At 42.0% G+C, this 12,077-nt stretch overlaps 1 protein-coding gene across 12 annotated transcripts in view; it reads right to left on the reverse strand.

The window, feature by feature from the left end:
• Positions 1 to 3,090: 3,090 nt before the first annotated feature.
• RAPGEF2 (Rap guanine nucleotide exchange factor 2) overlaps positions 3,091 to 12,077 on the reverse strand; it is a 211,231-nt gene continuing 202,244 nt past the window's right edge. For 8 of the 12 annotated variants that reach the window (XM_069977841.1, XM_069977839.1, XM_069977842.1 and 5 more), the window contains 5 exons: positions 11,870 to 12,022; positions 11,309 to 11,525; positions 9,472 to 10,031; positions 6,855 to 7,178; positions 3,091 to 4,779 (listed from right to left, as the gene is read on the reverse strand). In XM_069977841.1, coding sequence (XP_069833942.1) covers positions 4,754 to 4,779; positions 6,855 to 7,178; positions 9,472 to 10,031; positions 11,309 to 11,525; positions 11,870 to 12,022 — 1,280 coding nt within the window. In that variant the 3' untranslated portion in view covers positions 3,091 to 4,753. The remainder of the gene's footprint in view (positions 4,780 to 6,854; positions 7,179 to 9,471; positions 10,032 to 11,308; positions 11,526 to 11,869; positions 12,023 to 12,077) is intronic. The other 4 variants (XM_069977843.1, XM_069977840.1, XM_069977844.1 and 1 more) reach the window with 3 other exon arrangements.

Consider the following 12,077-nt stretch of genomic DNA (forward strand, 5'->3'; position numbering starts at 1 on the left):
GAGGGCTCAGACATGCTGCAGGTGTACCAGCAATACTCCTTGGAAAGGTGTCGGCTGGAGGAAGTCTCAGTGCCTGTGGACGCTACAGGCCTCGGACGCTGCACACTGGCGTCCAGGGTTTCAAATAGCACGGTCCCGGGCACCCTACTGGAAGTGACGTCAGACGCCGGAAATGATGCGGAGCGTCAGACGTCATCACGTGCGCACGCCGCACTATGGACGCCCAGGAAAACCGGAAGCCGACACACATGGATGCCGGCGTCTCCCCCACGAGTCGCGGACCCCACCAGAGCCACGCCACCCGCGGTTCAGAGCCAGGCAGATGTCCAGGAAGACTCCCCAACAGGCTTCCAGGCTGCTCCACAAGAGGAGTCTCATGCCTGCAGGGAGCCCCACAGTGCGGACCGGCAGACGGGGGACCTGCGACTACCCGGTATCAAGCTTATCTTCACTCCCACAGGAGCGTCTTCCCAGACCTCCCATGCGCTAGGACAGGAAACCTGAACTGAGGTCTGAGAGGTGTGTCAAGCTTTTATGTTCCTAGGTTTCCTGTCCTGCGGTGGGAGGTGCTCTCGAGGGGTGCTGTCATGGGCGTTAGGGTAAAAATGGGCTTTGTACCAACTTACCTGAAATGGGACCAACTCCTATACTCACATACTAGAGCAGGGGCTAATGGAGGCCTATCTGAGGGGTTAATGTTGGGGAGGTGCACGAGGCAGGGCTGTCCCGTCGCCCCTCCTTTTCGCGATCACTATAGAACTGCTCGCATGTACACTACACGAGTCTGTAGCCTTCCAGGGCTTTGTCAGAGGTAACATGGAAGAGCGTGTGTCATTGTACGCTGATGACATGCTCTTGTATGTTGGCAATGTACTTACCTCCCTCCCTAATATTATGTCCATAACTTAACAGTTTGGGACACGATCCTGACTCTCCATAAACTAGACTAAATCAGTTATCTTACCTTTAAAACTGCTACCAGGTTGGTGGATTGACGACCTCTACTAAATTACAAATTGTTACTCAATTCAAGTACCTGGGAATAATAATTACCCCATCCGCAAAGGACTTTATTGCCAAAAATTTTCTACCCCTACTCTCCAGGTTCACATTGAAGGTGGATACATGTTGCCGACTTCCACTGTCCATCAAAGGAAGGGGTAACCTGCTAAAAATTATTTTGATGCCCCAACTGCTTTATATCCTTCACAACTCACCTGTCTGGCTACCCTTGCGTCTCTTCCATAGGATCCAAGGTATATTTCAAGACTTGGTATGGCGCAAAGGGACACCGCGAATTAAACTTAAGACGCTCCGAAGACGCAGGTGGCCTGGCCCTCCCAAACCCTTATATTTATTTCTTAGCTTCCCAATTGCAGCACTTTAGGGGGTGGGGCACCGTAGGCTTTTGGGGACAGACAGGACTACTGGTCAGGTGGTTGAGCGGGCACAGGTTACCTATAATGGCCCTGGAGACAGGGGAAACCAATTGGGTGGGTAGGTATGGACCACAGCAAAGTCTTTACTCGGCCTTGACGGATTTAATAATTATACACCACTGTGGCGTAACCCCCTGTTACCAGAGTTTTTTAAGTTAGAAGGTTTCTTCCCGTGGGAGGATAAAGGTGTACTGTTTTTGTCCCAGATTTTGCAGGATGGTGAGGTTGCCACTTTTGAACACTTACGTACTACCTTTGACCTTCCACATACCAGATTTTATCAATACCTCCAACTACGGCATGCCTGCCAAGCCCAAGCTCGGCAGACACAGTTCACAATTACCTCTCATATAGTGCTCCAATAAAGATTCTGCTAGGGGCGTAATCTCAACACTGTATACCCAACTCTTACAGGAACACCTTACTAGATTCCCGTTGACAATAAGGGAAAAATGGGAAAGAGATGTGGGCAGTCTGATGAACACTGGAACAATGTCTTAGAACTTTCTACCATAGTGTCATTAAGTGAATCGCAAAGGCTATCACAGCTGTTTTTGTTACATAGGGTCTATAAAACGCCTGTTTTCCTACAAATTGGCGCTTGGCCATCTGCAGACTGTCCGAGATGCAAATGGGAAAACGCCTCTCTCCTACACATGATGTGGGAGTATAGCCAGTTAGAGGAGTTTTGGAAGGGAGCAGTGGGCATAATTGAGAGCGTATATGGCTTCACTACTCCCATGGACCCAAAAGCTTGCATTCTTAGGATCATTCCCCAAAAAATTGAGGATACAGACAGGATAGCGATACAGAGAATGTTTTACCAGGTTTGTAAAGTCATAGCTTCCAGGTGGATTCAGAAAGACTCGCCCACAGTACAAGAATTCAATAATAAAATGAATAATACCATTAGACTGGAAAGAGGGGACTATATTAAGTGTGTAAATCAGAAGCAAAGGAAAGGCTTACAAACTGTGTATGACATTTTCTAGCAGTAAAACTGGAGTTCCCATGACTCCTCTATGAATGTATGGAGGAAAGTGAGCTAGAAGGAAACCAGTTGCGCTGTTATGATAATGCTGGTAAATAAGCATTAAATGGGAAAAAAAAAATCTGGGGTTCTTTGGTGAAGGGAATCTGTCAGCCATTGTTCACTTTCCGAACTGCAGACATAGCTGCTATGACAAGGAGACACAGTACCTTTCATATATCCAGCTGTACTTCCAGGATGTAGAAAAATGATTGTATTCTCTGATACAAAGAGTCAGAAAGGCTTTCCCAAGCTCCTGAATAGCTACAAGCTGGAATGTCTCCTTTCTCCCCCTTGATTTACATCTAGAAGCAGAGTACCAAGCAGGGTCAGATATGGGAGGGGGGAGCAGGGAGGTTTCTGACTCTTCATACTATATAATAAAAGCATGTTCTGCGCTCTGTAATCACAGTCAAATATATGAAAGGAGATTTGTGTCTCTCTGACCCAACAGATTCCCTTAAAGTTGGTCTAGGTACATAAAAGTGTTGATGGTCTGACATTTGTAAATCCGCTATGATGTCAAATCTCCAATATTCGTCCATGATATCATGCAATGTGAACTGGTTGTGAGTGCACATATATATTTTTCAGTAAAGGAATCAGGAATCAGTCACCCGAAACTGTTATAATATTTATTTATTCTCCAGCTTCATACAAACTGGATGTAGAAGCATAAACATAGTACATTTCTACCATTTTCAACAAAAATATAACCAATATGTACAATTATTGTATTAAAAATACAAAAAGGATACAGACTCTACCAATGTCTTTCTAAAAGACATACAGGTACAAGTAGTATCAAAAGCATGATGAAATCACCAGTTAGTTGTACATTCTGCACTTGACATCACAGAGCGAACTGAGGTTAGCAGTCCTATAATCTACCATTATATGATGCTTAGAACTTGTGCAATGTGAGATAGATCTGGCCTTCTGTCTGCCTCTACGCAGCAGGTCCATCACCTACATAAAAAAGCTGGCAAATAAATGCATATTACATGTAAAATTACATAGGCATAACTGACAATGTGATATAGAGGGAAGGTAGACAAAAGCCATGATAACAGGATAGAGAATCATTAAATAAAGCACTGCTGTCATTTTAAACAGTGAAAAAAACACTGTAATTTCTTTCCTTGTTTTCTTTAAAGTTGTATACATATATATATGTTTAACCACTGATCAATATGATCAGTTTAGATCAAATGGAAAAAAAAAATAATCATAATAATCCAAGATCATAAATTCCTCACACAGGAGTATTACTCGGATTGGCAGCCTTCAGGTATCCGGAGTCTGTGCAAAGGGAGGAGAAAGTCATGAAAGTGTAAAATAGCAGCTGTGAGCAGATGAATGCAACACATTAGCCTTCTCGACAAGTGCAGTATCCCACAATGGCATTTCGCAAAGTCCGCATGTCATATACATGAATGTGCTGCATTGCTGGGGATAGCCTAGTTAAATGACAATGGTTGTTGAATAGATTGATTTTTTTTTTAGATGGAGGCGTAAAAAAAAAAAAACGCTACCAATTTACTCTCTATTATCAACTAGTAGCATTATTTGAATGTCCCAAGCTGCCATAACTTTAATATAATCCAGTTCTTTTTTCCCAATTAAAAATCTCTATATAAACATAAAAAAATAAGTCATAACTTAGGTGTGAAATAACACTGTAAATATCCTGATGTAACAAACGCAGAGCGTGCACTTCCCATGACAAAGGACTGTTCACGCTGGGGTCGTATTGTAACAGTATTGTAAACAGAACAAAACCAACTCAGAAAAAAACTGTGAACAGAGACTATTGAAATGCAATCTCAGCTGAACTTAAAAATGGCTGATATAAGCACATGACTAGCTTGCCATACAAACAGTAGACAAAGCTAGATATATGACTAAAAGATAAAACCGAGATTTAAAAAAAAAAAAAAAAAGACACCATCCAGGCATGAAGAAGTGCAATAGAAGTCATTGCTGATGTGGTGACTGACACTTTTGGAATGATACTGTGCAAGATTCAGCCAGCTACCATCAGATTGCAGCTTCCTGCACAGTCTTTCTCGAGAACACAGCTCAGAGAAGACAAAAAGTGCCAGAGATGTCTTCACAGTATTTCACATGCCAGGGAGTAGAACAGAAGGTTGTTAGATGCCCAGTGCTGCTTGTAAGGCAGATAAGGAGGAGGAAACTGTTCCACAGACTCCAGTCACATAGGGCATCCTCTTGTGCTCTTCATTTTAGGTGACGTATCCTAGAACAGGACTGGGTCTTAACCTCATACAGCTGACACTTGTTCATCATCTGCAAAAAAGAAAAAAAAATCTATTAGAACTATATGAAAGATGTGTTTACAGAAAACATCTTCAGGTCCTTTCACACACACAGATAAATCACTTAATAGTTAGGTTTTTTTTCAGATAATTTTTATAAGCATTTTATGAAAAACGGGTTTTTATAACATTCAGAAACGGTACTAAAAAAAAGCATCAGATCATACTGACATGTTTAGAACAGTTTTCATTACGGAACATATTATATTCCTTATGTCCAGTTGTTCTTTGTGAACTCAATAAACTTACATACAACAATATGTGCCCTGTGGAGCTTAACCGCTCGTTTACCGAACAAAAGTTGATTTTTTTCTTTTAAATAATAAGCATTTAGATAAGATGATAAATCGCTATGAAAAGTCATTAATGTGATCGTAATAGCGTTAACATATATTCAGTGTTCACTGAAAGACCTGAGAACGATTAAAGGACACCTGTCACCCCCCGTGCCGGGGTGACAGGCTCCCGACCCCCTGTTAGATCCCCCTATACTTACATGATCCCGCCGGGTCCCGCTTCCTGAGCCGGCCAGGTCCCGGAGATATCAGCTCCCGAAGCCCGGCGCGCGCTGACAGCAGAGTCAGATGCCCATAGAGAATGAATAAGGAGTCCGATGCTCCGTCATTCTCTATGGGCATCGGACTCATCTCTCAGCGCGCGCGCCGGGCTTCGGGCGCTGAAATCTTCGAGACCCGACCGCAACAGGAAGCGGGACCCGGCGGGATCACGTAAGTATAGGGGGATCTAACAGAGGGTCGGGAGCCTGTCACCCCGGCACGGGGGGTGACAGGTCCTCTTTAACAATGATTTTGAGGTCAGCTCAAAAGTTGCAATCAACAGCATGAACAATTTTGGCTGTGTTTACACCAGAAGATTAATTCTTACATATGAATGATTTAACCCTTGGAGGACCAGGCCCAAAATGACCCAGTGGACTGCGCAAATTTTGATCTTTGCGCTTTCATTTTTCCCTCCTCCCCTTCTAAGAGCTCCAGCACTTTCAGTTTTCTATCTACAAGACCATGTAAGGGCTTGTTTTTTACAGGAATAGTTGTACTTTGTAATGGCGTCATTCATTTTACCATAACATGTACGATGGAATCCCAAATGTATTATTTATGAAGATATAAATTGGTGAAATCGTAAAAAAGAATACAATGCGGTAACGTTTGGGGGGTTCCTGTGTCTACGTAATGCACTATATGGTAAAAGCGACATGATACTATTACTCTATAGGTCAGTCCAAACACAACCATATGCAGGTTTACACAGATTCTCTAATGTTATATATTTTTTTTAATAAAATCCTTTTTTTTGGCAATTGAATATTAATAAAATGGGCCTATTGTGACGCTTATAACGGTTTTATTTTTTCACCTACGGGGCTGTATGGGGTGTCATTTTTTCCGCCATGATCTCTAGTTTTTATTAATACCATATTTGTGAAGATCGGACGTTTTAATCACTTTTTATATTTTTTTTATATATATATATAACGTAACATAAAATCGGTAATCCGCGCACTTTTTTCCCTCTTTTCGTGTATACCGTTTACCGTTCGCAATGACGCTTGTTATATTTTAATATATCGGACAATTACCCACGCTACGGTATATTATATGTTTATTTATTTTTATATGTTTTATTTATATAATGGGTAATGGGGGTGATTTCAACTTTTATTGGGGGAGGGGTTTTGGGGTAGTGCGTTAGTGATTTTAACTTTTCTTTAATGCATTTTAAGTCTCTTTGGGGGACTTGCACATTCATTACTTTCCTTTTTTACACTGATCACTGCTATGCCATAGGCATAGCATTGATCAGTGTTATCGGCGCTCTGCTCATTGAGCCTGCCTGTGCAGGCTCAGTGACCAGAGCGCCAATCAGACTGCATGGAGGCAGTTGAGAGACCTCCGGCCGTCCGTTTTAACGCCGGGGACCCCCGCAGGTCCCGATCGGTAAGTGACAGGGGACTCCCCCTGCCACTTACACTTACACGCAGTGATCAGTGATCAGAAGTAGGTATTAATCTCTTAGGACACTTACCATCGTCTTTTGCAGGTACCCCTTGTGCCTGATATATAGCAAGCCGTGGATCTGACTCATTTGGTTTATGCCATTGTGGCTTGTTAACTGGCTTGCTACAAGGCTGATTATGTGAGGGTGGAGATGTAGCTGGAGCTCCTTCACTGTCACTCCTTCGCGCCATCATCCTGGAGCGTTGTAGAGCTACGTTATAATCTGGAGGCTTCCTAGACAACTGTGGGTGTCCATCCGCAAACTCCGCTATAGGAATTCCTACATATCCTGGTGGTGTTGGTGGTGGTTCTCTGTAACGGCCTTCCTTCCGTGCTGTGGTAACACAATACACTACCATAAGAGACAATTATTGTAACAACAGAAACGAAACAAAGTAAATAAAACAAAAAGTAAATACAAACTGTAATAAACCGTCTATAGACATCTACTACTGCCTATGGGTAATCCCTATTGTCTGCAGTGTTGGCTACTTTTTATCCTGTAGTATAAGCAATAACTGGAAACTAAGCTACAGTATATGGAGCCTGAAATCAGGCTGATACTCCAGTGACCATGCGTTACACCATTAAGTACTTGAGGACTAATGCTGCGTTTACACAGACAGATTTATCTGACAGATTTTTGAAGCCAAAATCAGGGACAGAGACTTCTCCTCTTTTCAAATCCATTCCTGGCTTTGGCTTCCAAAATTGGTCAGATAAATCTCTCTGTGTAAACGCACCATTAGGACCTCTACTAATCAAATCACATTCAAGAAGAAAAAAAATGCATGGCTGCTATGTATGTCCTCTGTTTGCACAATGGCTGAACACTGGGTAAAGGTGCCTATGGACCCTATGCTAAAATCAGCAAAACATGCCACCACCATTGCCTCTCTTATGGTCTGTTTCCACAGAGAGATTTATCTGACAGATGGATGAATCCAAAGCCAGGAATGTATTTGAAAAGAGGTGAAATCTTAGTCTTTCCTTTATGACCTGTTCTCTAGTTGTCCCTGGCTTTAAGTTCAAAAATCTGTCAGATAAATCTGTGTAAACGCACCATAAGCTGTATGGGAACCTCCTGAGACTCCAACAACAGATGATGTTGGGGGAGAGTGGGGTCAGGTGTGATGGCTTTTCAACACTTGACACTCTTGTTCTTACAGGGATACACCAGTGCATTCTGGCAGGGCCTTACCCCTTCCCATAGGGAACACATGATCATTCAGTTGTGCTGAGCATGTGTTTAATATGTAAGGGGACGTTGGGAAACAATCGTTTGGCTGACAGTTAGTAAAAATGTATAGCCGCCTTAACCCCTTCATGACCAAGAAGTTTTTTTTCATTATCGCCATTAAGGTACCATATCTTTAGGTACATATGACTTTTTGATTGCTTTCTTTTCCTTTTTTCGAAAGCAAATTAACAAGTCTGGTGTGGTCTTATATGTGGCATACCTGGGGGCCTTCGTAAGGCACCCGCTGCTATAGAAATTCATCTGCATCCCAGCAATTGTGTAACAAAAGTCTAAATGCCACAATTAAACTTTGCCTACAGCAAGGAGTTAAACTACAAGGATAGAAGGTTTCCTTGATAGTTAGAGCCCTGCTGACACTACTTTTTCCCTGCTGATGAGATGTATTGTGGTCATTAGAGGTTAAAATCTTTGGAAAGGAGAAGTCATAGTGATTTTTACTACATTTAATAAAAGGAACATACTGAACTTGGTGGATCTGGGACTTTCAATTTTTTTTCTATTGCTAGGAATTCAAATTTTAGGAAACTTTGAAGACCATGCCGGCTATATGACAACCATGCCACAACTGAGAAGAGCTGTCATTTTTTGCTAATGTCTAGTTTTTTTTTGTGAAAACAGAACTTAAAAGGGGATTTCTCATGCCCCCCCCCCCCCCCCCCCCCCCGGATTCATGGTGGCACTGCCCTGTAACTGGATTAGTTTGGTGGTGGTAGTGGTGGTGGTGTAACGCATCTGTCCTCCATTGAAATACTACATGTCCCCAGAAACAATCCAGCCTGAGATCTGAGTGGGAGACATAAAAGCTGTAGAGCAGCGCTTCTCAATTCCAGTCCTCAGGCTTCACCAACAAGTCATGTTTTGAGCATATCCCATACAAAGATCACCTGTGATAATACCTGATGCACCTGTGAAATACTAAGGAAATCTTCAAAACATGACCTGTTGGTGAGGCCTAAGGACTGGAATTGAGAAGCACTGCTGTATACTCACCAGCGCTCCCCCCCAGGTTGTCACAGCTCAACCACCACTCTCAGAGCGGAAAGTGCTGGTTTGAAACATAGGCAATGAGCTGTCAACAATAATGGAAGAAAGCTACAAAAGTAAGCATTTTTGCTACTGAAAACCATTTGCAAAATTGCTTACTTAGCAGATGGGGATACCCATTTAATACCCCTTTTATTTGCTTACTTTGTTAATTACCACTGTGCTTTAGGGTAATCACTAGAGAAACCTCTCAGCTTTGTAGTAGTGTGACAACTTTACTAGATACCTGGTCTTAGCCATGGTTTGCAGCCCTAATCTATTGCTTAATCAAATAAGTCAACTGTATAGTCACACAAAGACATTTACTGCAGATAAAAGAGGTAATATAGCAAGTTCTTACCAATAAGACCCTTTGATGACGAGGCAGTTACTGCAATGTGTGTGGGCAAAGAATGAGCCTTAGCTTCTTCTGATGCTTGGGATGTTATGCTACTGGTTTCCGCTTCAAGAGCAACATCTTTCCCACCTCTTCTCTTAATGGTGCCAGTGTCACCCTCAGAGTCCTCTCCCCAGTAGCCAGTTGATGATGCCCAGCTTGCTCTGGACTGTGCTTGATCTAAAGCTTCTCGTCCCTGATTGTGTCTTCCATATTTTGTGCTATGATCAGGAAAAATGACCTGGTCTAAATGAGTCCCTGGTGGCCAAAAACCTGCTCCATCTGATGTGCCATCATAATGAACATGACCAATAGGAAGAGTCTCCCAACTCCTCTGGTGTGGTATAGTCTGTATATTGTCATGAGATCCACTAGAACAAGAGGTCCAGCTACCACGTCCACTGTCTGCAGCATCCAATGATGCCCGATCACCTTGGTCCTGTGAGAGCTCCTCCATGCTGGGAGAGGACAGAACCGTTGCAGCAGCGTATAAGCCTCTACTCTCAGCCAAATGTGCATAAGGACTACAAAAAAAAAAAAGAAAAAGAAAATCAGTATTAAGCAAATTTTTTTAAAAATTTTATATATGATATGATATTATGACAAAGTTAAACCATGACCTGTGTGGGAGTAAGGCTGTTTTTACACAGGTTTATTACTGCCTGAGACAGGCACTGACCTAGTCATTTAGCACTTAAAAGCAGATTTTAAATGGCTCAAATAGTGTAGAGCTGCACAGACTACCACTAGATCTTTCATGATGCCCTTGACTTACATCGCAGCACATCCCAGGTTTACATGAGGCGATCCTCTGCTGACTGACATATAATATGACTGTAATATATCCCAGCGATCAGTAACCAAACTATTGTTTGGTCATTTGGTGCTTGATTGCTGGGTCTTATATGTGGGATAATAATCTGCAACTTTGCCTAATAATCTCCTATTGTAAAATGCTCTTTAAGGACTAGGGCATAAAAAGGTGATCATGAGAAAGATAATCATGAGAAAGGATAATCATGAGAAAGATTTTTACATATTTTTACATATTACATACCAAAATCTGCAGCAGAAAATCTAGTAGATTCTAGTAAAATCTAGTAATGAAGCAGATTTCCAGCTGCAGCGCTATGTATGGAGATGCAGTAGAGAAAATCTGCAGTGTTTTAGCTGTGTGTGTTGGCTATATCCTTAAGGCTATGTTCACATACAGTATTGTTGCTCAGTATTTGGCAACCAAAACCAGGATAGTATTGAAAACACAGAAGGGCTATGTTCACACACTCTTGAAATTAAGTGGATGGCCGTCATTTAGTGGCAAATAACATCTGTTAACAGCAATTATTTGCCATTAAATGGTGGCCATCCACTCAATTTAAACAGTGTGGTAATATTGCCTAAAGGTGCATTTACAATTTAACATTGAGTAACAAACAGTGCTCGGCTGTTTTTGGCTTCTTTGACCAGAGGCCCTCGACTTAGATATGAGTGCATGTCCCAAATGGGTTACCTGCATCTATCAGACATTTATAATGTATCCGCTGGATATGTCAAATGTCAAAATAGGAATACAAATTTAAGGTAATAGAACATTACAAAATATCTGATGATACACAGGCATAAGTAACAGTAATTAACTTGCTATGGGTCTGGTTGATTGTTGAGCAGATGAGCTTAAGTATTTTTTTCTATTGCCATGAATGAAACTGACAATATAAATCAGCTTTTGAACAAGGCAAATATATAATAAAAAAAACAAACACATTTCATCCATAAAAAAATAAGGTGTTAAGAATCATACCCTATGCAGTGGTCTGCGTCCATCATGACTCTTCTTTCAGGCCGTCCCAAGCCTAGATTAGTCTCGACAATGCTCACTGAGTGCCTCTGCCGCCGATCGTCATGCAGGTGCATGCCATCAAATGAGGAATTGCTAACAATACTGGAGCGGGAAGAGATCTCGCTGTGCCCAGAGTCTGAGAAGTTATCCACAGTGCCACTTGCTGCTAAAGTGTAACCTGCAGAGCAAATTATTACCACATGAAAGAGGTTTACAGCTTGCTGTGTTCACTTTGTATTATCAATGCTAGTTTGTACTCCTACTACTGTTTACAATAAAGTATTCAAAAATGGAAAATTGGCGGCACAGAATTCCCTAATCTTGAAGTGGTTAAATAACCTGTTGAGCTGAAGCTTAGATTCAATGTGTAGAAGAGAAGTTAAGAATGTGATAAGGGTGTAATTGTCCTTACTGACTGAGTCTCCTCTGTGTTCTATAAGTAGCACAATTATCCGTTTACGCATCAGTGGTAACGGTGCCGTCTATGTAGAGTGTAGTATTATGAACATTTGGCCGTAATACCTTTTCTAGGAGAGCTCTGTGGAGAGGTGGGTGGAGAAGAAAGCTGCGAGGAAGCATTCGATAGCGTGTCATCTGCCCCTTTCTTGTGTCGGTCTAAGCTTCCTTCTTCTGATAACGAAAGAATTTTCTTTAACGCTTGTGGCGAGTTGATGCCTTTTAAAGAGGACATAGCAGTATGAAAGAACCTGATCTAATGGAATGAGGGGAT

This window comes from Dendropsophus ebraccatus, chromosome 7 (genome assembly GCF_027789765.1).
Source record: "Dendropsophus ebraccatus isolate aDenEbr1 chromosome 7, aDenEbr1.pat, whole genome shotgun sequence".
NCBI lineage: Eukaryota > Metazoa > Chordata > Amphibia > Anura > Hylidae > Dendropsophus > Dendropsophus ebraccatus.